Here is a 26,965-nt window from a genome sequence, read left to right as displayed (position 1 = left end):
CGCTGCGGAGCACAGGCTCCGGACGCGCAGGCCCAACGGCCATGGCTCACGGGCCCAACCGCTCCGCGGCATGCGGGATCCTCCCAGACCGGGGCACGAACCCGCGTCCCCCGCACTGGCAGGCGGACTCTCAACCACTGCGCCACCAGGGAAGCCCTAACTTCTTTACTATAGGCTTTGACTTGCCCTATTTTTCTTGGAAAACACATCCCCTACATATTCACATGGCATATTCCCTCATGTCCTCAGATCTTGACTCAAATATCCCTTTATCAAGAGACCTCTAAGAAAAAGCACCCCGTCTTCCAACATTCTTTTCTCCTGTCTTCAGAAGACTTACCACCATCTGATAATAAGTAAGCAAGGCTGGAGTTTGGCACATAATAGATACTCAGTATGTTTATTGAATGAATGTTCAAGACCTTAAAATTTTAATACAGTTAGTAAAATTAATTTGTGTTAGAGTTAGTGAGATAGGATTGTGGGTGGAATTTGGTAGTAGAAAAATGTAATATGCTCATTCTATTTCTATATTGAACATTTATGGTTTGGTTCTTCTCTAGCAACTTGGACAATAGGTCTGGGACATGCATGTTGAAATCTAATTTTTCTGAGGCATGAATTTAAGAGTATTTCTGTTTTTAACTTGATATGGGAATGAATTACTTACATTGAGACAACCGTAATAATTAGCACCTATGTCTTAGTGATGCTTTACTCCCTACGTATTAAATGGGGAAATTACATGCTTTAATATTATTTGAGAATGTTTGGAACTTGTAGATTTTTAGGGTAACTTAAAAAGGCATACCTTTTTCAAAAAAATAAAACATCAAGTAAGGCCAAAGTGTTAACTTTAAATCTTCAAATCATGCAGGGAATAAAACAAGTAAATGATCAAGTAAACCAGCAGAGGGACAAAAGAGTAGGAGTTTTTCAGTAAGCTACATACCTGCGTTTGTAAATCCATGTTTCTGAGGGAGCATGTAAGGTATGTTGGGATGAAGCTAAAAAGAGAAAAGACAATGATACTGTTATTATTGAATGAATGAATGTTTTGAGAATATGCATAGGACACCAAGTCAGATGGAGAATACAGGTTAGTTTTCCTAAAATAGAGAGCTAAGCCCTCCATCTTTACGTATTCTTACTTTTGTGGAGAACTTCTATTATCCAGTAAATCAATGATCTATATTGTGAATATAATAATATATTTTCCTTCGTTATACCCATTTCACCTCCTGAAAGTTTTTTGGTTTCTCAGAAGTAGTACCCCTGACCCCTGTACCTGCCTTTCTGATTGTTCCTTTGGTAACTGTCAGTCTTTACTCACTCTCTTATCTATCTCATCCACTGCCATGTCTTATCTGTCCTCTCTATGAAGATAACTCTAGATCCCTATTTTCAACTGACTGCTAGACATCTCTACTGATATATCACCAGTATTCCCTTTCCTATTTTTTTTTGGTGCTCATTATTTTGCTTATTGGTATTACCATCCTTGTATTTAGGCTTGCTTATTCTTTTATCAAAAATTTATTGTGTCCACTATATGTCTGCCTGCCAGTGTACTAGATCCTGGAAAAACAGGAATACCTGAATAAGATATGATTTTCTATCTTCAAGGAGGTCACAGTGACTGGAGAGACGGGCATGAGAATAAATTATAACTATGATCAATGCAGCAATGGAAGTATATACACAATTCCATTAGAAAGAGGGGGCTCAAATCTTTGAAATATTAAATTCAGATAGCTTTTTCCTTAACAAAATTTTTTCTCTCAGAACCATCTAAAAAATAGCTGGCTTGGGAAGCAGGGGTTTCCTGACAGTAGATAGTCTAGTACAGCGGTCCCCAGCCTTTTTTGGCACCAGGGACCAGTTTTGTGGAAGACAGTTTTTCCACAGCCTTGCAGGGAGGGATGGTTTCGGGATGATTCAAACACATTACATTTATTGTGCACTTTATTTCTATTATTATTACATTGTAATATATAATGAAATAATTATACAACTCACCATAATGCTGACAGGAGGCAGAGCTTAGGCAGTAATGCGAGCGATGGGGAGCGGCCGTAAATACAGATGAAGCTTCGCTCGCTTGCCTGCCGCTCACCTCCTGCCGTGCGGCTCAGTTCCTAACAGGCCAGGATTGGGGACCCCTGGTCTAGTAGATCCTGTTAGAGATATCATACAGTGGGTTCCTATGGTGGGTAGAAAGTTGGAACAGACAACTTTCCAACTGAGCATGTGATTCTATGCAATTCCAGATTTTTGGAAAGTTAAGAGAAGCTCATAATGATTGACAAAGAAAGTGCTCAGTCAGAAGCTTATGCAGCCTAAATAGTTACCAAATATTCCTGTGGTAGTAATTTCCTTCAAGATATTTACATTATAGGAAGTTTTATGTTCTCTTAATCTTATATGTATATATGTATTCAAGGCTTTTGAAAAGTTACACATCTGCATCAGGTCAACACTAGATTTATCATAACAGTTAATGATTAAGCTCCCTATATATGCTAGGTGCTAGGAATATAATGATGAATGAGGAACACATGGTTGAGCAGGGGAGCAGAATGTAAATAACACATTATTTACTACAGTGTGATAAAGTGTTACCATAGGGTAACTCTGCTTAGGGGAGTTAGTCTTGGAGACTTAAGACCTGAGTTGTTATGAATAAGCAGTTTTCTTGGGAGGGACACTGCAGGCAGAGGAATAGCATCTACAGGATACTGCCCTGAACGGCATGTTGTGTTCACTAAATGGAGTGGCGGAATTATAGATGGGGTGGGGTGGAGTGTGGGAGATAAGGTTGGAAGGGCCATATTATGAAGGGCCCTTTAACTCATAATAAGGATTAGTGATCTTTTTCCCTTATAGAACAATTTTTTTTTTGAGGCAGGGGAGTGACTTCAAACTGTTAATAAAAACTTTAAAAGCACGACTAATTCATGTCCCTGTAACAGCACTTTGAAGAATATACATGTTAAAAGTTAAGACTGATATTCCAGTTTACATTCAGTTTGAGTTCCAGTACCAGTTTAAATTCATTTCCTGTTTATAGTAAGGTATATTATGTATATGGATAGATAAACTAAAGAAGAAACCAAGTCTTCCTGCATTCAGTCTTATTTCCTTTTGTAAAGCATCCTATAAAAATCCTGAGTTTTGCTTATTACTTACTACCTTGTATTTTAAACTGAACTTTACTGTGGTTTGAAAAGAATGCAATTTTCCCTTTATATATTCAAATTAAAAAAAAATTGAGATCTCTTATTATTCAATGTGTTATAGGCAAAAGGCACATTACAATGAAATACTATATATACATATATGTATAACTGAATAACTTTGCTGTATACCTGAAACTAACACAATATTGTAAATTAACTATACTTCGATTTTAAAAAATGGTTTTGAAAAAAGATGAAATACAACCTTTTATACATCTTTGCTTTGGGAGACTACAGTATAGCACAGTGGATGAAAGTGCAGGCTTGGCTCTAGAGTTAAACATACCTGAGTTTGAATTCCTTCTCCCACTTCAAGCTGTGGGACTTTAAGCAAATTATTTAAATTCTCTAAACCTATTTCCTCATACATAAACAAATGAGGACAGTGCTAGTCCTTCTTCATAGGGTTGTTGTGAGAACTAAATGAGATAATGCATGTAAAACACTTAGCTAAATATCTGGAATGTAGTAAGTACTCAGTATTTGTTAGCCATGTTACTGGAACATTTTGTCCCAAATTATATTTGTTTTTATAATAAAGAAATATAACTTGTTTTGTTTTTAATCTGATTTTCTCTTTTTCATTTTCTCTTCATCTATTTAGTGTCTTTTTCCTTGGAGCCATCCTTGTAATAACAGCTACTTTCCTATATGGTTATGATCCTAAACCTGCAGGAAATCCCACTAAAGCATAGTGGTAATACTGTCTTTATCTGGTTTTTCACAATGGTGCACTAGGAATCTCAACATTAATCCTGCACAGAGGACTTCTACAGATTCTAAGAAAAAAATCATCATGCTGAATCTGATCATAATGTTCAAATGGTTTGAAAATATAAAAGTTAAAGGATAAATATATGTATATGTAACAAAATGCCTATTGCATCTAGAAATCAAAACTTGAAAGTATTTCCAGGGATTAGAATAATTATTGGAGGAAACTTGAAATCTGAGTTTAAAAAGATTTTATGTATTTGATTGCTGCAGAAATATCCTATGCATTCTTTGCAAGAGCACACAACAAATGTCAGACATCAATTTTGCAAATTAGATATATTTAATCTTATTAAATGTTTTTTATCTGACTCTTGCTGTACAGATATATCAAATAACGTGGATATTCAAAGTTTGATAATTACAATTACCTATAAAGCTGTGAAGAGATAGGATGATTTGAAAAACATTTTCATGTATCTCAGATTTTTATATTTATACAGAAGATTACTAAACAAAGATTGCTATATGTTGCAAATGTTCAACTGCATAAAAATTGATAAAGTAACATTCTGGGTCTGATTTGTCAGACAATAAAATTCATATTTAAATTTAATGTAAAGAAATATACACATCTATTTCTCCATCTACATTTTAAGATCTTTTAGTGCTTCAGAACTGCTGGAAGCAAGCAATCCAGTTGTTCCTGTGCTAGATAGTAGCCAGTTACTTTTACACTAATGGAGTTTTGTCCTTAATCTCTTAATTGTATTTCTTTTCTGTAAATCAGATAAATCCTTAATATTACTTTAAAATAAATTTCTGTGTGTGTTAATTTCCATTAAAGTTTTAAAATGTAATTTAAATACTCATATAATAATTTAAAATAATAATTATTGTCTAATGTCTCCACTTGGAGAATTTTGAACTATCAAAGCATATACTGTATATAACTAGAGCATTTTTAGATGAATATTTTACTCATTGATCTGTAAAAACTTCTTTTAATCTACAACTGTTGACAAAACCAAAAAAGTAGTAGTACAGATGTCAATAAATTGAGACCAAAATGACTTTTCTTGGAGACATTCCAGATTGCCATGATATTATATTATTTTAAATGGCACTGTAAGTATAAATTCAAGGCTGCTCAGAAGAACTTTCTAGGCCTCTCATAAACCCACCATTCCCAGGAATTCTCTGATGCATGTCTGGGAAAGGCAGCCGAATTCTGAATTCCCTTTCTGTGGCCCTACAAAAGCTGCCAGGAAGGAGCCACAGCTTTGCTTTACAATTGTGGTTTCCTTTCCATTTGATTAGCACTGGAGTTGAGATTGCAAATTACATGAGTTATTTAATAAATTGGTTCAGGGAGAGAAAATATAGCAGAAATGATCAAATGAACTGGTGGGCACAAATGCTTTCTAAAATTGGAATATGGGTTTAATTATTGACTAGAGACAGAATTACCTATTACCTATTATATATAGGAAGTAATTTATTTTTTTCTTTCATACATTATGTATCCTGTTCTAATAGTATAAATCTGTAAAAAAATAAATATTTTTATATAATTCTAATGGATTTTGTTAAAATTTGGCTGAAAAATACTATGTTACAAACTGTTGGCTACTCTTGGCTAATTAGGACTGGCTGTGTTACTTTGCTGAGGACAAAAGCCTAATATATTCCATACAGAGTTTTAAAAAATGCTTAAAATTACAAAGTATTTTAAATTAATTTGCTGGTGATTCCAAGTTGGCACCAAACAAACTTTCTGGAACTCTGACTTACAACTTTCAGTGACCACCTTTTAGAGTATTTATTTAATAACTTTACCACAATTTGAGAATGGTGTTTTTAGACTGTAACAACATTCAGGCTTACATCTTATTACTTACTGCTAAGGGAAATCTAAATCCTGTAATGCACAGAATTCAAGACTAAATATGAAGATTTATGTTCAGCTCACACTGAAGTACTGGTTGGGTACTTATGTGTTAATTCGGTGTGCATTCATAATTAATTGTTAATTCAGGTTTAGTCTCTCAATTTTAACACTTCAAAAAATGATACAGCAAATTATTGGACATCAGACATGTTAGTTACAATAGTAATATATTTTCAGGTGTCCAAAAGAACACAATTTTCAAGATTCCCACCAAAGTTTATAAAATGTAATCAAGAGTTCTGAGAAAGGGCAAAATAGTCTATTTGCAAAGCAAACTTTTATTAGACAGGCATAATTTATATTTTGCTTTCCTAGTAGGTTTGAAAACGTTATTAGAGATTTGGTTGTGTAGTTTGTGATTCATAAAGAAATAATCATATTTGAGAAGGTGGACCTGTATCCTAGATCATGTCATATATACAGATAATGCTGTTTTCTTCTGTGTGTGCTGTGTATTTTGATGACCTCCAGAAGCCTTATTGTATCAATCTTTTATAATGATGACTCCTTGATTATTTAAATTCTTATACTTTTTAGAGTTTACATGTTACTACTTTGTTCATTATAAAAATGTGCTAACTCATGGGAGAAGAGTGCCAATTGATAGTTCTATAAAACTTAAGAACATGGTATTTTGGAAGAAATTTTTGAAATGCAACATGTAGATGTATCAACACAGTAATATTATCAATTCTATAATAAGTGATTTTTAGAGACATTGTAGACTACTTTTATGGTGGAAAATGTAGTTTAGAGATACAAAACTTAAATGTTTACATCAATTTATATTGAATGTCACAATTTCATAGAAGGAAAGGTGGTTTGATATTTAAACTAGATTCTAAGGAGACAGAATCAGAGTAGAAACTAATTGACTTTGTGCTCAGTAGACTTAGTGTAATACAAACTATTCTTAAGAATTGATACACTTTTCCTACATATCAAATTATTAGACTTTTAAAATGTCATTGTATAGTCACTCACCTGAGTTTTGTTTTGTTTTTAAAAACAGGGTTTAGCATCACTCATTTTATTTACACTTTCATTGTTATAATATTTAATTACATGTGAATGTATGCTCTACGTAAGAAAAAGTTTATGAAAGTTATTTATGCTATATTGAAAGTCATCTTAAGGATCTCCCAGATATGTAGCATATTTAAAGTAATTATAGGACCAAAGAAAAAGCACCTTTATCAAAATCTGGTCCTATGTGCCTTGCTTTACCAAATACCTGACTTTTCTGGAGGACATTACTGTAATTCACAATTTTGGACACATAGGCAAAATTAGGATGTTTTAAGAATAACTATAATTCAATTTTTTCATTGTTTCAACATTTGCTATTTAAATCCATTATCTAACAGAATATTAAAATAGGTATATTATACAAGTATTAGTGAACAGAACTTATTTAAATAAATTATGGTACTATTGCTCCATCATTGAAATTTTGAAACTTTAACAATTGTATATAACTGTCATTTTGGTTTTTTTATTTCTTATTATAAGATATAATTTACTGTAATTTTTAAACTATTTTTTTAATGATTTGGATTCTGAATTTGTCTATATGTGTATTTCCTTTGTTTAGGAAGATTCTTTTGGGTTTGGGGCTGTGATTTGTATATTTAAATTTTTTATGGACATAATTCAAAGGAATCTGTAAACTGGTCTTTTGTTAAATGACTTTTTAATTGATAAATTTCTCTTTGTCATTTTTTGGTATCCAGTTATTATCTATTCAGTAGATATATGGAAATAGATTATTTTCATAACTATGTAAATTTTTTCCTATATTTCCTTGTTTCCCTATTCACCTGTGCTTGACTTAATCATGAATTAGTCTCCTCTCTATATATCAAAAATGACTCACTGAGCCTTTCCCTACCTCTCTAGTTACCTTTATCATGTGTGTGATCTTCCTTTTTACTAGCCTATGCCCTAGCATGAAAGACTGGATTTTATTTAAACTCATTAGAATTTCTCTACCTGTATGATGATAACAGTCTAAATTTTTTTTGCTTTAAATAAATTATCTCTTTGCTTGCCTCAAAGTTAAGAAATTACAGTAATTGGTATATATTTTTTTCATATTTGTTTTTTGGCCGCACCGCATGGCTTGCGGGATTTTAGTTCCCCAACCGGGGATCAAGCCCGTGCCCCCTGCAGTGGAAGCACGGAGTCCTAACCACTGGACCGCCAGGAAATTCCCAATTTTCTTCATAATTTGAATATAATTGCTTCTATTGTGGCTATCAATTCAATGCATAGAGATCAAATGATAAGCAGTATAAAGGATTTTATTTCCACCTTTATTACTGAAGTAACCTTGTACAAAATGCTGTTTTAAAATGTTACTAAAATAAGAATATCAGCATTAAAATGTATACTCTTCTTTGGTATCTTCTCAGAAGCACTAACTGAAAATCTTTAAATATTTTTTATTGTAATACTTTCGTTGAAAGTATATAAAAATCCTTGAATCCTGTGCTATGCAGATACGCCGCATAATCTAAATCTTATAGATACCACTGCCATTCAACACAGATAGTGACCAGCGTTAGTAATCATAATTGTCTTTCTTACTGTTCTTAAAAAGAGAATTTTTTCAAAGCAGGATTACATACACATTCCAGAGGAGAAAATATCAGAGGAAATAAATTGCCAAACTTCAAATCCCAAAGATTTGAAATTGTACTATAGTAGAGTGTCTTGGTGACTATAAATTCAGAGGTTTCCCAAATTCACCTTCAGGTTCAATAATTCACTAGAAAGAACTCACTGAAAGCTATTATAATCACATTTATTCCAGAGAAAGAATACAAATTAGAACCAGCCAAAGGAAGAGACACATAGGGCAGAGCCTAGGAGGGGTCCAAACTCCAGTCGTCCTTTCCAATTGTCCACTCCCTGTGGAGTCTTAGACAATGTTATATACTCTGGCCACAATTTATGATACTACACGCGAGTACTGCCCATCGGGCAAGTTCACCCATGCTTTGGTGGTCAGATTTTTACTGAAGTTTTATTACTTGGCATGATTGATTCTTTTTTTTTTTTTTTTTAACTAATTGGGCCTCTCACTGTTGTGGCCTCTCCCGTTGCGGAGCACAGGCTCCGGACGCGCAGGCTCAGCGGCCATGGCTCACGGGCCCAGCCGCTCTGCGGCATGTGGGATCCTCCCGGACCGGGGCACGAACCCGTGCCCCCTGCATCGGCAGGCGGACTCCCAACCACTGCGCCACCAGGGAAGCCCCGGCATGATTGATTCTTTGCACACAGGGTTGAACTCACTCTCCAGCCCTGACCCGCCCTGGAGAACTAGCTGACATCAGGCTCTAGGGGCTCATGTTAGCATAAATTATCAGATGTGATTTGAGGAGCCCAATATGAATAACAAAGACACTCCTCACTGGGACCTCCTGACGATGAAGGCCAGAACTCTTTGGGTAAGGCCAAATTCCTTACACAGTGGCCATTCGTCTCTAATACACATTCTTCTGAACTGATGAGGATGACACAAGCAATGACAATTGTTTATGGGGACACTTACACATTGTCATTTTTAATTTCAGAAATTTTGTGAAATGATTCTGAACATATGACTCGAGGGCAGAAAAACATAATCAGATACAGTGCTAAGTAGCATATGTAGTATTTATTTAGTTTTCAGTTCTGATATTTAATTACAATTTTATTAAATGTTGGAATATTTAAAAGAAATTTAAAAATTAATTTATAAACTTTTACTCTATGCTGTATATTAACATACAATTTTGAGCTAATTTTATTTATTTATTTATTTAGAAGATCTAATTGGCTTTTTAGACGATTCATGAATTGGGCAGCATCCCATCTAGCAACTAGAAGGGTGCTCCCTGAGCTAATTGTAAATTACCAGTAGCCATCACTTTAGTTTGGCTCATAATAGGCCTTCACTGTTAACTGACAGCTCCACATTTCCAGTCATCCTTTATTGGGGTTAAGTATCAGCCCTCCACTGCATCTAATCAGTTTTTTTCATTTATGCATTTATTTACATTTATTTATTTAGGGTTTCTAATATGTTAAAAGTAACTTCTTTAAAACAAACAGTAATGATATTCCTTTGGGAATAGTTTACCTGAGATACACACTTTCATCCTTTTTTAACTTGAACTTACTGAGGATTTAAAAGAATAATGAATGCTGTTACAGTGTTTTGGGGTAATCATCTGAAAATTCACTCTAAAAAAACGTACTTTAAATGTAAAGTATTTAAAAGGTTTAGTTAAATGTGTTAAATCAGACTTCGCTTGTATATTTTAAACAAAATCTGTGGATGTGAGTTTATGTGTTTGTTCTTCCTTTTAAAAAACATTGTATATACAAAAACACAATTTCTAATAATTGAGGGTTTAAGTTTTCTCCTTTAGGCTGAAGTTTTATTATGTTCCATTTTATTTTATTTTGCTTGGATAGTAAATACAGCAATTAAAAATTATGATGCTAAGTGCTTTTTCTAATATATGCAAGCTGCTTCAATATGTTTTTAAAGATAGCAACAGTAATATTTCTTGGATGCTAATAGGATTACAGAAAATGACAGAGGTGAGTTTATGTTTCATTTTACGGCTGTTTCAAAATATTGCTATGAATTCTAAAATTTTAAAATCTGAAGCTTACTTTGGATGTTATATATATATAATGCCCCAAATTTTCATTACTTTGTATTTGTCTCCATTCACCTTAAAGGCCTTTTTGCCGCGCTGCACAGTTTGTGGAATGTTAGTCCCTAACCAGGGATTGAACCTGGGTCTCAGCACTGAAAGCGTGGAGTCCTAAGCATTGGACCGCCAGGGAATTCCCCTGTTTTTGCTTTTAATATTTTGTTTTTATACTATTATTGCCGTTTTAATGACTTCAATCATGCTATGATAGATTGTCAGCTTAGTTTTGAAAAATTCATGGGTCATCTCCGTGTACTCACGAAGTAAGCATTGTTAAAAGACCTTTTTTTTTAATTTAAATTTTCCCCAGCTTCTCATTTTGAAAAAATTTTAAAGTATATAAAAGTTGAAATAATAGTATACCCATTTGCCGTCCACCTGAATTCAACAATTATTAACATTTTGCCATACTAGCTTTATCAGGACACTTCTAAAAATATGGACATTTTTCTAATTAAATTCAATCCCATTATCACACTTAAGAAAATTTAATTTCATTGTATCATCTACGTTCATATTCAGATATTTCAAGTTGTCTCAAAAAATGACCTTTTACAGTTTTTTTGATCCAGGATTCAGTTGAGGTTCATACTTTCTATTTGATTGTCTCTTTTAGTCTAGAAGATCCTTCCCTGTACCCCAATGGCTTTTTTTTCCCCATGATGTGACTTTTTGAAGAATCTAAGTCACTTGGCATCTATCCATGATCTGTCAATATCCTTGATTTGTTCCCTTTATCCTTTTTTTTTTTTTTTTTTTGCGGTACGCGAGCCTCTCACTGTTGTGGCCTCTCCCGTTGTGGAGCGCAGGCTCAGCGGCCATGGCTCACGGGCCTAGCCACTCCGCGGCATGTGGGATCTTCCCGGACCGGGGCACGAACCCGTGTCCCCTGCATCGGCAGGTGGACTCAACCACTGCGTCACCAGGGAAGCCCTGTTCCCTTTATTCTTTGCATCTCCTTCAAACTAGAAGTCTGTAGGTTTGATTAACTTCAGGTTAAATGTTTTGGGAAAGAATATTTCATAGATTATCTTATAGGTTTTATATTATATCACATTAGAAGACACATAATTCTAGATTGTCTCATTATTGATGATAATCATTCAGTCAAGGTGGTGACTAACAGATCTTTCCATTGTAAAGGTCATTTTCTCCCCGTAGTAATTAGTATTCTTTAGGGTAGTATTTTGGCACCATGGGAATGTTCTTTTTCCTACCAGCCTTTCATTTAATGGTTTTAGCATCAACTGATGATTCTTAACTGAATCATTTATCACACTGAGGTGCAAAATAGTGATTTAAAATTTTTTAATTCTCTAATTTTCTTCTACATTTATTATATAGTTTCTATTCCTCTATTTTAAAAAGACTATTTTCCCTCCTTTCTTGTTCCCAAAGCCCTCTTTTTTTCCCCCAGATACCACTGTCCTTAATATTCAATGTAAACATTATAGCTAATTACAGTCACAGTTTTGTTGTTTTGTTTTGTTTTTTTGTTTGTTTTTTTAACTGCGCCTCATGGCTTATGAGATCTTAGTTCCCTGACCAGGGATTGAACCCAGGCCCTCGGCAGTGAGAGTGTGGAGTCCTAAACACTGGACCTCCAGGGAATTCCCCAGTCACATTTCCTTTTGATGTTCATATTGTAAGCCAGTAGCCAGTGGAGGTCACTAGAAGCTAGCTTCTGTTCTGTTAGACATGACCACATTAGTCTTTGAGGTCCTCCTTGCTTCAGGTACAACAATATGTTCCAGACTTGCATCGTACTCATCCTGTTCCAAATTTGGGGAATATCAGCTATTTCTCCAAGGAGCCCTATCTATTCCTTTTAGGGGGAATGGAATTTGAACTCTATTTGCTTATGGGCCACATATCAGTGGGCAGAGCTAGGAAATAATATTTTTAAGAGTTCATGAATTTAAATCAATGTTTACAATTAAAAATTAGTATTACAAGCTTTTTTCTTACTTTATATTTGCCTCTCTTTTCTCTTACAGTGAAAATATTGGTTCTGAGTAACATTAGCGTATTTGCTTAAATGTTTTATTATATAGCTTATGTTTCACTACAATACCAGTATTACTAATGGAAAACATATTGAATAAAATTTAAGATCTCTTTGCAGTTCTCTTTGTCCTTAGAATAGCCCACTAAGAGTATGTGTTCAAAAGTGAATGTAAATTACTATTTTCTCTACATGGTTATGCTATCACTGTGATATAACTAGTTTAGTTTGTTTTTGTTTATATTCAATTTCATATTTAATTTTAAAATTTTATTGCTTTTGAATATGTGAAGCATTTACATGGTTCACAGTTAAAACTATATAAAAAGTATACTCAGATTAGCCAAGCTGCCATGCCTATGCTTCCACCCCATTCCTAATCACCTCCTATAGATAATTATTTTCATTAGTTGCTAGTTTATCTTTCCTGTGTTTCTTTTTAAAAAATAAAACTGTGTACATTGCTATATTTATTGTGTTTCACCATGTGGAGTGTGTTCCTTGCTTTTAAATTTTCTTTTTATGTTTAGAAAGGGTTTTCTGTTCTAGTGGTTACCTTTTTACTGATAACATTTTATGTAATGCCATAAAAGACCTCTTTTTGCTTGTTTAAGCTTCTACTATTGTTTGCTGTTTTAAATGTTCTTTGACTCCCATCTAATTGCCTTTGTGACAACCAATGAACTTATTCTACTCCTTCCTCCCATCTTCTCATATTTTTTAGTTGCCTTATTTCTATTCGAAATGTTTTAGAACTTATAACATTTACACACTATTTTTTCACCCTAGTCCCTGCATTTGTTATAAAATTAAATGTATTTTAAGTATATTTAATACTCTTCACCAGTACTTTAGCTGAAGGCTCCCCAATCAACTCTTGGCTGGATGAAGCTCTTCTAGTAGAGTACTCAAGGAGGGCTTGTAAGTACAATATTCCTCAAGTTCTAGCATGTTTAAAATTTCTTCTAGAGCCTAGATACTTTAAGTACAGCCTGATGAACTATAAAGTCTTTGGCTCACACTTTGAGTTTTTTTGAAAATGTTGCTCCATTGTTGTGTTGCTTGGTGTTATTGTCAAGAAATCTGGCACCATTTGATTTTTTTTCCCCTTTGGAAAAAATATTAACTTTGTTTGTTGTTGCTTTTTTCCTGGGGGCCCAGATAATTTTTTCCATGTCATTTTCTCTCTCATCCTTATTTTCTCTTTTTTTCTTTATAACTGATTTATTTCTCTCCTCCATGTTCCTTATTTTCATGTGTATCTGTTCTCTCTTAGGAACCCTGTAACTTAGTTTTCATTTTTTAGATGATTTTACTATTTCAGTAAATTGCCTGAGTTTGATCAACTCTCATCTTCCTATTGAGTTTTTAACAGTTTGTTACATTCTTTCACATCTGAAATTGCTCATTTAATGATATTTAATTCATATTGGAGTGATGTATATAGTTTTCCTCTGCTTCATATTTTCTAGAGGGTAGTATTTTCTATTAATTTAAAAGTTTTCATTTTCTGTTTTCCTTTTATAGTAGCCTTTTATGGGGTTTTGGTGGCTTTTTCTGTCCCTCGTAAAACATGTAGGATTTTCTTGGATCAGCAAGAACAGATTGTTCTACAGAAGGAAGGGGTGAAAGAATGTAGGTGACTGTTTCATAGTTAAGGAGGCCCTCTTCTGTTTGTATGGTAAACTGCAGTTTCTTTAATAAATGGCACATTTGGGGGATTGGATTCTGCCATACAATCTTGTTTCTTTAGGAATATTTAGCTTCAGCCACTTGCCCTTCTCTCCAAGGGATTTCTCTCCCTTCCAGAGTGCCTCATGAAGTGTTCTCATGAACTTTCCAAATACTGGTTCTTGCCTGTTTTCAAGCCTGATTATTCACCTGCTCATTAATTTTGGGAACTTCCAGGATCCTTCCAAATCACTCCATTTTGCTTATGTTAGCTAATGCTAGTTTCTGTTGACTATTACCAAAGAACCCTAACTGACACATCAACCTCTTAATGTAAAGTTTGTGAATCTTCACAACCCCACATCACACAGAAAGCCACAAGTACATGCACAGTAAGTCTGTTACAAGAGTCATCTCTTGTTTACTATTGCAGCTCTTCTAGCACAATGCCTGGGACATTCTGGACATTCAACATATGCAAAATTTTTCTTATTACCTTTTTTACAACAGCACTTACCACAATTGGTAATTATCTTCATTTTGTGTTTGTTTTATAACTCTGTCCCCCAGTATAATTAAGCTCTATGTAGATAAATATAATGTCATCTATTGATGTATCTCCAGTGTCTAGTAAAACTGTGGCAGACACTTAGAGGTACTCAAATATTTTTTTGAATGACTGAACAATAATCAGTTGTTAAGGATGATAAAGCTGGTGCAGCTAGATGAAGTATGATTTTGAAAAAGGTCAGAGTAGCCACACAATAAATGATCTTACCAACCCTCTCTATCCATCCAAAACAAACTCCCGGGGATTTAACTACGAAATCTATCTCATCTTACTTTCTCTAAAGAGCTTCAAGTCAGTTTCAGTAAAAGAATATTTTTAAACAAATATTGAGTTTACTTATTGAGGAAACATGTAACTTGAATTATCAGGCTAAAATGCCTTTCTTCTCCCTTCCATGGAAATTGATTTGTTTCTATGTCTAGTCAGTTACCGAAATAGAAAGAAAATTCAATCAAATTTATTTTTTAATATTTTAAAATAATTTCAAGCTTACAGAAAAGTTGCAGTAATAGTACCAAAGCTTAGTGGCTTAAGACAAGTACCAAATTACCCCAAAGCTTAGTGGCTTAAAACAAGTACTTTTTATCTTACAGTTTCTGAGAGTCAGGAAACCAGGAGTGGCTTAGCTGGGCAGGCATAGCTCAGGGTTTCCTTAAGTTGCAGTCAGGATGTTGGCATGGGTTGCTGTCAGCCAAAGCCTTGAGCAGGACTGGAGGACTGGCTTCCAAGATGACTCTCACATATCGTTGGTGGAAGGCCTCAGTACAGGCTGCCTAAGTGTCCTCATGACATGGCGGCTGGTTTCCACTAGACTTGGGTTCTGAGTGAATGAAAAAGAGAAAGCTAGCGAGAAGATGCTGAGCCTTTTATGACCTAGCCTAGGAAGTCAGATAAGTCACTTCTACAATATCCTATTAGATAACAGTCACTAAGCCCAGCCCACACTCCTGAGAAGGGGAATTAGACCCCGCCTCTTCCAGAAGAGAATATCACTGAATTTGTGAAGATATCTTAAAACCACCACACACAAATTCACTTTTTATCACCTTGCCATTTTGCTTTATCACTCTCTCAACCCCCTCCTCTCACATACATACATGCTATTTCCTAACCATTTAAGAGTAGGTAGCATGCATCACATTCCTTCACTCCTTAAGACTCCGGTGTATATTTCTTAAGGAAAAGGATATTCTCTTTCATAACACAGTAATCGCAAATTTAACATCGTGATACTTTTTTTTTTTTTTTTTTTTTTGCGGCGTGTGGGCCTCTCACTGTTGTGGCCTCTCCCGTTGCGGAGCACAGGCTCCGGATGCGCAGGCTCAGCGGCCATGGCTCACGGGCCCAGCCGCTCCGCGGCATGTGGGATCTTCCTCTTCCTGGACTGGGGCACGAACCCGTGTCCCCTGCCTCGGCAGGCGGACTCTCAACCACTGCGCCACCAGGGAAGTCCAATATCGTGATACTTTAATTTGAAGTCCATACTCCACTTGTGACAACTGTTAATTAACAGCATTAATTAACAACGTTAATTTTTAAACAACACGGTGAAACAGGTAGTGGGCTACAAAGTGTGGCCTAGATTATGTAAATTTTTTATTGGCAGGGATTAGAGAAAAGATCCTGCCTGGGGCCAGGGAGCTCCTGGAAACAGGCGGGCTTCAGCTGAGCTCCAGGCTTTCCCCGACCCGCCCCCGGCACCAGAAGGACAAAAGACTAGGAAAACTCAGTTTATCTTTCCTCCTTCAGTCACCCACTATTTCTGTAAAACTATTTCAACAGTTTCCTTCGGTTCCGGTGTTGGTTAGAACACAGTTGGAGACAGCCCTCATAGTTGAGGCCACCTGGTTAAAATTCCAGTGCAACCGTTTATCAGCTGTACTTCCACTAGCAGGTAACTTTTAGACACTTAAATTCTTCCTCTGTTTAGGGGATCTATCACCGTCCCCAGCGCCCAGGGCTGTGGTGAGGGCTGAGCGAGCTGGTGAACGGAGAGCACACGGATCCGTCCACGCGCCACTCCCTCCACCGGCTGCCTCCGCCGCGCGCCGCCCGCTTCCCTCGGGGCTTCCCTCCGCGGGCGCAGACTGCCCAGCGGCTGAGCGGGCGGGGCGCATCACGTGGGCGGGGCGGGCTGGTCGACCGATCGCACGATGTGACGCGCCGCCGGAGGCAGGCCGGGCCCTCAAGATGGCGGCGGGCGCCCCGAGCGGCTCGGCCCAGCAGTAGTGGCGGGACGGCACTCGCCGCTGGGGCCGGCCGCCCCGGGAGTGGCTGCAGCAACGCCAGGAATCGAGGATGGTAAAATGACCCAGGGGAAGAAGAAGAAACGGGCCGCGAACCGCAGTATCATGCTGGCCAAGAAGATCATCATTAAGGACGGGGGCACGGTGAGCTGGGGTACCGAGCCGGGGAGGGTCTTTCGGGGCCCGGATCTCTTTCTGCCCCCAACGCTGACGCCTGCAGCCGCCCCCGACTGCCCCCGCCCTCCCTCACCTCTCCCACGGTGCCGGTGTCTCGGGCTCCCGTGCCCCCAGTGCCTCTGCTTCAGGGGCTTTCCTCCCTCGCCCCGGCCTGCGGCCTCCGGGGCCCGTCCTCTCGAATGGAGAAGCCGCCCGCCTCTCCCGCACCTGCCACCCTTTCCTTTGGCCGCCCCTGTTGGCCCTGCGGCCTTGAGCCCACGAGCGCCTCAGCCGCGGGGAGGAATCAACGCCGGGCTCCGCTGCCGGCCGGCCCGCCGGGTCGCCGGGGCGGAGCTGGTTCCGCCGTCCCCTTCGCCTCCGCAGCCTCGCCTGCGCCGTCCAGGCCCCGCGAGGTCGTGGGCCGCGCTCTGGAAGCGGCCGGGAGCAATCTCTGCCCTCCCATATGCTGCTAACCGGGTGGCATCTGGCGCGGCGACCCCGCTGGGGCCCCGTAGTGCGCTCGCTCCCTTCTTCCACGGCGTTCTGGGTCAGTGCTCCTGCTCTTGGCTGCTTCCAGTACGGTAAACACTGTCGGAAGGTGGGCTTTGCTCCTCACTTCCCGCAGTCAGGAGCGTGACGGAGGACACCTGGGGCCTAGACTTCAATCTGCTAGTTTTCAAAGAAGAGCCATCACCCTGTGGTTTTAAAATCACCTGGTGTATTTTAAAACAAAAAATACTAGGTAGAGTTGATCATGGCCTGAGGATTGGAAGACCTTTGAAAGGAAGACAGATTGAGGGCGAGAAAAAATTTTTTGCTTTTTAGAAACAGTTGTCATCACAGTCAACTTTATGCGTTGTGCTGTTAACCGGCAGGGGACGTAGGCCTTTTAATTGACAATAACTCGCCTATACTTTTTTTTAGCTGAAAATTCTCCGTTGCTACACTCTCTGGTCTTTGTTGCATTCTTTGATATCACGTTCCGAAATAGAATGCAAAGGTGAAATACATACTTCACTTTTCCGAGAAATGTGCAGAAATGGTTCCTTTTTTCCATATTTGTTTGTGTTTTGTTGGAGCCCTCAGCTACTAGCACAGTGCTAAATATGTAATTAGGTCGCCATTGAGGATTTGCTAAATTCATTTGAAATCAGAGACAACTTTCTTTTGACATTTCAGAATACGGCCCAGTTAGTTATGCTAAAATTTAGAAAGCTTGGGGCATATGTAGCAATTTCAGCATATACTTTTAGTTAACTGTCAAATCTATAGATGTCATAGCTTTGACATTTGGTGAAAAAAGAAACTTTGAAATTCAAGTCGTCAGATCTTTTTGTTGTATTCAATTTATTATTATTTAATTAATTAAAACATTATTTTGATTAAGTCAGTTATGAATTGTCCTGGCTCTTTTGACCAAGTTGGTTAGAACTACTATGAGGGGAGAGAAATAGTTTGAAAGAATACTGGTTGCCTTTGTCAGTCATAGGGATTTGATATTTTAAGTTCATCTACAATCTACAAAATAGAAGCATCAAAGAATTGTATTTTGTAAAAGCAAGTGATATTTAAGATTAGTAATTTTTTAAATGAATTTATTTATTTATTTTTGGCTGCATTGGGTCTTCATTTCAGAGCTCGGGCTTTCTCTAGTTGTGGTGAGCGGGGGCTACTCTTCCGTTGTGGTGCACGGGTTTCTCATTGCGTGGCTTCTCTTGTTGCAGAGTACGGGCTCTGGGCGCGCGGGCTTCAGTAGTTGTGGCATGCGGGCTCAGTAGTTGTGGCTCGCAGGCCCTAGAGCGCAGGCTCAGTAGCTGTGGCGCACGGGCTTAGTTGCTCTGCGGTATGTGGCATCTTCCCGGACCAGGGCTTGAACCCATGTCTCCTGCATTGGCAGGCGGATTCTTAACCACTGTGCCACCAGGGAAGCCCCTAGTTTTTTTTTTTTTTTTTTTTTTTTTTTTTTATATATAAAAGATAAGAATGAAGCTGTTTTCAAGAAACACACCTTTTACCTTGTAAAGTTCAGTTTTGTTACCTCTGACTTTTTAAATTTGCTTTATAGCAATTAAATCCTGGGCTATTTGGAAGAAGTTATTTTTTTTTATCTTGATATTTACTGAAGTTGTAGTGAATTCATAGCTTGCTTTTGGACACAAAATACAGTTTTTATCCCATCATAAAATAAATGAAAGTTTCTTTTGAGGGATGTGGGCATGGGGGTATTATCATTTATCATCTTTGTACACTTATGCTGAACTTTCCATTCTAACAGCACTGGACACCTCTTTAGAATAGGGACTTTGTTTATGCATCTTTTAATCCTACAGGGCCTACTATGTGAATTTAAAGTGATAAAAACACATTTAAAGTGATTTTTAAAAATGGGTCTAGTAGCACATTCTTAAGATGATTTTTTAGTGTAATTTTATTTATTCCCATATATAATCAGTAGATATTTATATTTCTAGAAGTGCCAGGGTAATTTTTTGCAGTATTTGTATTTTAATCTACTCTAGCTGTAAGTGAAAACATGTGGAGTTATTATAGGCATAAAAATAGTTTAAAAATGACATTTACTTCTCTGCCTCTCTACTTAAAATTGGTCGGACTACTGTTATGAACATCCAGGTGTCTGAGGCTATATGGTCACACATGACAAGCTCTGAACAGTATTTCACATCCCTGGCCAATGGTACTGACCTGATCCCCTTCCATTTTCTTCCTGGTGTTCAACAATGTTAAGATTATTTTGCTTTCTCCTTCTGCTAATGGCATCTTTGTAAGCTTGATCAGCCAGTTGTAATATTCATAAACAAAATTATTAATGAGCTGTTAATTTGTCAAAAACTTAGCACATACTTATTGTAGTTTTTAACAGTTTTGAAGAAGTGAACCCTTCTAAGCAAACCAGGTTAATCATAAGTAACTAAATGTTTTTTTCTTGAAATTGTATTTCAGTTGGCGCTGAAGCCAGGGTAAGGCTGACTATTAATGTTGTTCATTTGAGTAGTACACAATTAAGATAAATTACATGAAGGTGTGTGATTCTGTATCAGGAGTTCTTAACTTGGGTCTGTTCACCCTGAAGGTGTTTGCAAAATTTTCTTTGACTACACATTTTTCTAGGGAGATTCCACAAAAGGATCCATACTTCCTGAAAGTTTAAGAACAGTTGTTCTATATGAAAACAACAGAAGTAACTAAAGAATAGTTTCACAGGTTAAATTCAATAAATATTTACTTAATCATCTACTTATACCATTTTACTGATAAAAGTGGCTGTGACATTATTGGTGATTTTGCTTTTTGAAGCATCCGCACATAGGGTTACAGTGTTTAGTTATGTTTTAATGTATGTAACATTTTGCTACATCTCTTATTCATTGCAGACCATTTAGGACAGTTGAATTGAAAGTGCATTCTGACATTTTAGAATACTTTGGGTTTTGTTGTTAAATCATTACCATGTATTAGCAGATAGCTTATAAGTATTCTTGGTAGAGGCTAAGAGCCAAAGAACTATTTACGTGAGTTATTTGTATTGTCGAAGATAGAATTATCCTTATGATTTTTTAAAGTTTTCTTTGTTTCGTATTGTGATCTTTATTGTTTTGTGAATACAGCTGTGAGTCTGCATCTCTGACAAAGTGAAAAATGTCACAAGTGACATTTTCACAATTGAATTGGTAAAATGACTTTAAAAATTAGATAGAAAGCAAGGCATATGTGTATTGCTTTATTGGAAGTACCTGAAAACAAGTAAAATTGACATTTCAGATATGCCCAGAGATGCAGAGCACCAGATACTTATTCCTGATATCTCAGTTTGTCTTACTATAGTTTGAAGACCTGTTTTCCAATATCATCTGTGGAAATTCACTCACAGTTGAAGTGTTGAAGTTAAGTAAAAAGAATAGCTTTTCTCAAGTATCATTCTGATAAGTATATATGATTTAAAATTTTCAGTTATTTAAAAGCTTGTCTTTTGGCATTATTTTGAATTAGAAGTGTCAATTAAAGTAACAGTTGACCATTTCAGCCAGGGCGCATCAAGATCCCTGAAATGGGTTTGTTTCTTTCAGAGCCAGATATAGTAGCTTATTCTTAATAATAGGTCTACTTTCTCAATAGTGTATAAATACAGTTATGAATTCTACCACAGGAAATACTTCTTAGGGAGTCTTTTTAAAACAAGAGGTATATTTTATCATTTAACTCTATGAATTGAGTAATTAGAGATTACCCTAAGACAGGTCTTGAGCTTAGGCTCCATCTTAGACATTGGTGACAGTTTGATTTTTGTGTTGATGGGTTTTTTTTAATTTTTAATTTTATTTTACCTTTTTAGTGAGTTTAGTTTATAGTCATTTGAACTGTGTAACCCATTCGGTGTTCATGGGGGATAAGCAACTTAATGTAATGATGACTTGATTTAACAGCCAGCCACATATTTTCCCCTTAAGAATGGAGAGGGATGCAGTAGATTGTCATGTTAGTTATCTTTTCAAAATTTACCTCAAAGCAGTACAGTCTCAAGCTGTAAATCTTCTTTATTTTTTAATTTTTTATTTATTTATTTTTTTGCGGTACGCGGGGCTCTCGCTGCTGTGGCCTCTCCCGTTGCGGAGCACAGGCTCCAGACGCGTAGGCCCAGCGGCCATGGCTCACGGGCCCAGCCGCTCCGCGGCATGTGGGATCTTCCCAGACCGGGGCACGAACCCGTGTCCCCTGCATCGGCAGGCGGACCCTCAACCACTGCGCCACCAGGGAAGACCCTTTTCTGTTTTTTTAAGAGTAAAACTTGATCTCACTATACTCTTTTTTTGTTTTGCGGTTACGCGGGCCTCTCACCGCTGTGGCCTCTCCCACCGCGGAGCGCAGGCTCAGCGGCCATGGCTCACAGGCCCAGCCGCTCCGCGGCACGCGATATCCTCCCGGATCAGGGCACAAACCCGTGTCTCCTGCATCGGCAGGCGGACTCCCAACCACTGCGCCACCAGGGAAGCAAGCCCCTCACTATACTCTTCTTGAATATTTATAGGAAGTGTATTTCATTCTGTTTAGGGGCAATCTAACCAATACCTCTTCACTTCTGTGATATACAAATATTGAATATCTCTTTTAAATTGATCCATAATGTATCCATAAAATAATTCTGAAGTCTCGCTGCAAATTAAGCCAAAGTGACTTAATTAGTATGATGGTGTCTCTACATGTTTATGGTGATTCATACTTTCAGGATATAAAGGATCAGTTTTCTTTTTGTTCACAAATGTAGTAAACCTTGCCTTGCCTGATTAAGGTCATAGAAAATAAGAAAACACCAGCTGACTTTGTGAGAGAGGAAACATGATACCAAATACTAGCAGTAAAGCCTTATTTCCTTCAGTTATTCCATAATGTGTCAGGATCCCAGGAAAGCAGCTCTGTAGTTATGGTATTCTCTATAGAAATTTTCGTTTTAGTGTTCTTCCATGAAAAGCTCCAGGTCTTAGATGTCTATAATTAAGAATCTTTGTCTTTTTTTGTGCAAGACTTTTACATTAAATTATTTTAGTAAACTTAGTTATATATTGTTCAGAGAAAATTCAGTGTTTCTTTCTGGAGATTTATTTTATCCTCATTCTCGATTGATAACTTGTCAGTATTAAATTCTAAGTTCAAAATTATTCTCCATACCTTATATTTTTCATTGTGTTTTTTGTTTCCCCAACTTTTATTTTGAGCATTTTCAAAACTACAGAAAAGTTGCAAGAATAGCATAATGAATATCTATTTGCCCATCCCATAGATTTGTGATTCAGCAATTGTTAACATTTTGCCACATTTGTTTTTCCTTTATATATTTTTTTTCATTTTTTTCTGAACCATTTGAGTTAGTAGTAGACATCATGACACTTTATCCCTAAAACATTCAGGATGCATCACCTAAGAATAAGGATATTCTCCCACATAACCACAATATAATCACTATATTCAGAAAATTTAACACTGATACAATAATAGTGTGTAATATATAGGCCAGTCACATTTCCCCAATTTTCCCAATAACGTCCTTTATAGTCTTTTTTTGGATGTAGAATTTAATTATTACATTTAGTTGCCATGTCTCTTCTGTCTAGAATAGCTTTTTGTTTATTTTTGATAATATTGACATTTTTAATAGTCTAAGCCTTTGTTTTGAAGAATGATCCTCAGTTTGGCTTATTCTCATGGTTTCCTCACATGATAACATTCTATTTAATAAATAGGATTATAATGCCCAGTTGCTGGTGGAATTACTTCTTTCTCCTGGCCAACAACCCATATAAGTCCCTCTCTTCATTGATAGGAATATAACATAAGTTATTAAAGTCCATATTCCCCACAATAACTGCTGGATTCATAAACTCATATTGATTGGACAATCATAGATGTGGAATTTGAGAGTTAGATGAGGATTTAGGTAAGAAATTAATAGTTTACCCCTAACTGCTAAGAGAGGTAAAGTGACTTACTTAAGTCATTTAACAGCTACTGACTCTCATGATAAGGGTTATCAGTCAGTCCATGAGCATGAAATACCCTTTCTATACTAGGCATTGAGCTATGCATTCAGATACTAAGATGGTTAAGATTGGATCCCTACTCTTAAGTAACAGTCTGTGGTAATATATGCAGTGTAACCACTGCAACCAGTGTAGCTCCAGACTTGGGTGGGCTTTGCAGTTGCCTGGATTGACTGATCCATCTCTTAAGTGCTGTATTGGATTGTAAAATGGAGATAACAGTATCTAACTTGAAAGGTTAGAAGGGGTAGATAAGATTATGAATGTAAATCATTCTAAGTCTTTAGTGATTTTTTTTATTATTTTAATCTCATGTATGTGTACAGTAAACCCATGTGATAGATGATACAGTAGCAGACAGAGTATAGAGGAGGGAGTTAATAGGGGAAGTTGCAAATTTAATTAATGAATATATTGCCCTTTTAACAATATTTAAATACAGTAACCATATACTGAATGCCTAAAGTGATAGGTGGAGGAGACTTACAGAGTAATTCATTTCAGTTCTGCAAACACTTATTAATTATTAAACACTTTTGTGCTATGCATGTACCACATGCTCCAGATTGTAGAAGAATAAAGCATAAGGCCTGCCTCAGAGAGCATGAGCTTGAAAAAGGTAAGTTTAAGTTAAATAAAATGAAATAGGTACTTTACAAGACAAAATATAACTTTGTAAAAGTTATCTAGTGTTACAGGGTAGAAGAATAAATAAGTAGATTTTTAAAAGGCTTAGCCAAAAGCCTAGATGATGAAACCAAATATGTTACCAATGGAAAGTATGCTTTGGGAAATGGAATTAGATTGGAGGGTGGAGGTGGGGTTAAAGGAGATTGTCCCCGACTTCTGAGGTTGAAGTTAGAGGTGACTGCCATGGAATCATCTCTCATGCCTCCATAAGAGGGAAATTACTCAGCTGAATGTACTTTTGGCATAGTAATTATTACTCTTTTAGGCGGAATATCTTGGCATTTCGGGTTGGGTACGTGTTAGTTTATGTTCAAATTTGTCTCCTTCAGAATTTTCCACTTTGTACCTCTTAATTCTTTTGAGAATCTTCAAATGTCGTATGTTGATATGATCTCATTATGCTGAACTTTCTACTCTTGATGCTGTAAACCACGCACTGGTCAAATATTTGCCCCCTACCTGTCTGTTAACCCTCTTCCCTTAGTCTTTCTGCCCAGGCCATGACCCTTGTATTCTTCCCAAATTGTCCTGGAATTTTGATTATGGATCGGTATTCCGTTAAAACTTACATCAAAAGTCCTGCCTAGAAGTTTCTGTAATTCCAGATTAGTAAAATATTTTAAAAATTTGTCAGTTTTATTAAGATCTTGTATTACTTTTGAATTCATTTAAAACAGGATAGATGACTATGGATATAATACAACTCTCAAAATTACCAGTACCTTAGGGCAAGCAACTATCTCTCCCCCTGCCCTGCCTTAACACACACACACACACACACACACTTTTCCCCCCCAACTCTGAGAAATATGAGAGAATGGCTTAGGAGGGACAAGCATATGCAACTACCTATCTTTTACATAGTTTTTCTCTTAGATAAGTAAAACATTTTCCTCTTATTTATTTTTTTAAAAAATATTTTATTTTATTTTATTTTTTATTTTTATTTATTTTTTAAATAGATCTTTATTGGAGTATAATTGCTTCACAATACTGTGATAGTTTCTGTTGCACAACAAAGCGAATCAGCCATATGCATACACATGTCCCCCTATCCCCTTCCTCTTGAGCCTTCCTCCCATCCTCCGTATCCCACCCCGTAGGTTGTCGCAGAGCACAGAGCCCATCTCCCTGTGCTATGCTGCTGCTTCCCACCAGCCAACTATTTTACATTCAGTACCGTATATATGTTGATGGTACTCTCACTTCGCACTAGCTTTGCCCTCCCACCCCATTTCCTCAAGTCCATTTTCTGTGTCTACGTCTTTATTCCTGCCCTGCAACTAGGTTCATCAGTACCTTTTTTTTTTTTAAAAAAAGATTCCATATATATGCGTTAGCATACGGTATTTGTTTTTCTCTTTCTAACTTATTTCATTCTGTATGACAGACTCTAGGTCCATCCACCTCACTACAAATAACTCAATTTCATTTCATTTTATGGCTGAGAAATATTCCGTTGTATATATGTGCCACATCTTCTTTATCCATTCATCTATCAGTGGACATTTAGGTTGATTCCATGTCCTGGCTATTGTAAATAGAGCTGCAATGAACATTATGGTACATGTCTCTTTTTGAATTATGGTTTTCTCAGGGTACATGCTCAGTAGTGGGATTGCTGAGTCATATGATAGTTCTATTTTTAGCTTTTTAAGGAACCTCCATAACTATTTTCCATAGTGGTTGTATCAATTTACATTCCCACCAACAGTGCAGGAAGGTTCCCTTTTCACCACACCCTTTCCAGCATTTATTGTTTCTAGATTTTTTGATAATGGCCATTCTGGCCGACGTGAGGTGATTATTTTATTTTATTTTAATTTATTTTATTATTTTTGGCTGTGTTGGGTCTCCATTGTGCGCGTGGGCTTCCTCTAGTTGCAGTGAGCGGGAGCTACTCTTCATTGCAGTGCACGGGCTTCTCACTCTGGTGGCTTCTCCTGTTATGGAGCACGGGCTCCAGGCGCGCGGGCGTCCGTAGCTGTGGCTCACAGGCTCTAGAGCGCAGGCTCAGTAGCTGTGGCTCACGGGCTCCAGAGTGCAGGCTCAGAAGCCGTGGCGCACGGGCTTAGTTTCTCCATGGCCACGTGGCCTGTGGGATCTTCCTGGCCCAGGGCTCGAACCCGTGTCCTCTGCATTGGCAGGCGGATTCCCAACCACTGCGCCATCAGGGAAGCCCCTCTTATTTAAAGTACAGTCATGACTATTAGAAAAGATTTAGAAAATTCAGAAGAGCATAATAAACAATTTTATGTCACTTAAAATCACTACCTAATATAACCGTTGTTAACATTGAGGTGAGCTTTTATTTTGTTCTTCACAGTTGAAATTACACATACAATTTTATATCCTCCTTTGATTTTTTTAAATTTAACATTGCCATAAACATTTTTACTTGTCATTAAAGATGATCAATAAACAGTTTTTGGCTGCATATTATTCTGTCTAATTTATAT

At 37.0% G+C, this 26,965-nt stretch overlaps 2 protein-coding genes and 1 long non-coding RNA gene across 7 annotated transcripts in view; 2 read left to right on the top strand and 1 right to left on the bottom strand.

Annotated features, from left to right (window-relative positions):
- Positions 1-7,970, top strand: part of SLC35A3 (solute carrier family 35 member A3) — a 33,877-nt gene extending 25,907 nt beyond the window's left edge. For all 3 annotated transcript variants that reach the window (XM_081223668.1, XM_081223667.1, XM_081223666.1), the window contains one exon: positions 3,844-7,970. In XM_081223668.1, coding sequence (XP_081079794.1) covers positions 3,844-3,934 — 91 coding nt within the window. In that variant the 3' untranslated portion in view covers positions 3,935-7,970. The remainder of the gene's footprint in view (positions 1-3,843) is intronic.
- LOC308611254 lies at positions 158-20,676 on the bottom strand. The gene is made up of 3 exons (XR_014014809.1): positions 17,360-20,676; positions 15,455-15,683; positions 158-1,007 (listed from the first exon to the last, which is right to left on the bottom strand). It is a non-coding gene; the product is annotated as an uncharacterized lncRNA (long non-coding RNA).
- MFSD14A (major facilitator superfamily domain containing 14A) overlaps positions 10,375-26,965 on the top strand; it is a 46,087-nt gene continuing 29,496 nt past the window's right edge. The window contains exon 1 of one of the 3 annotated variants that reach the window (XM_081223656.1): positions 10,375-10,497. In XM_081223656.1, coding sequence (XP_081079782.1) covers positions 10,390-10,497 — 108 coding nt within the window. In that variant the 5' untranslated portion in view covers positions 10,375-10,389. Of the gene's footprint in view, positions 10,498-16,967; positions 17,254-26,965 lie in introns of those variants that run through there. The other 2 variants (XM_081223657.1, XM_081223655.1) reach the window with 2 other exon arrangements.

Source organism: Mesoplodon bidens, assembly GCF_964165515.1.
Source record: "Mesoplodon bidens genome assembly, chromosome: 2".
Classification (NCBI taxonomy): Eukaryota; Metazoa; Chordata; class Mammalia; order Artiodactyla; family Ziphiidae; genus Mesoplodon; species Mesoplodon bidens.
The sequence above is the reverse complement of the archived record's forward strand: the minus strand, read 5'-3'. Positions and strand labels throughout refer to the sequence as shown.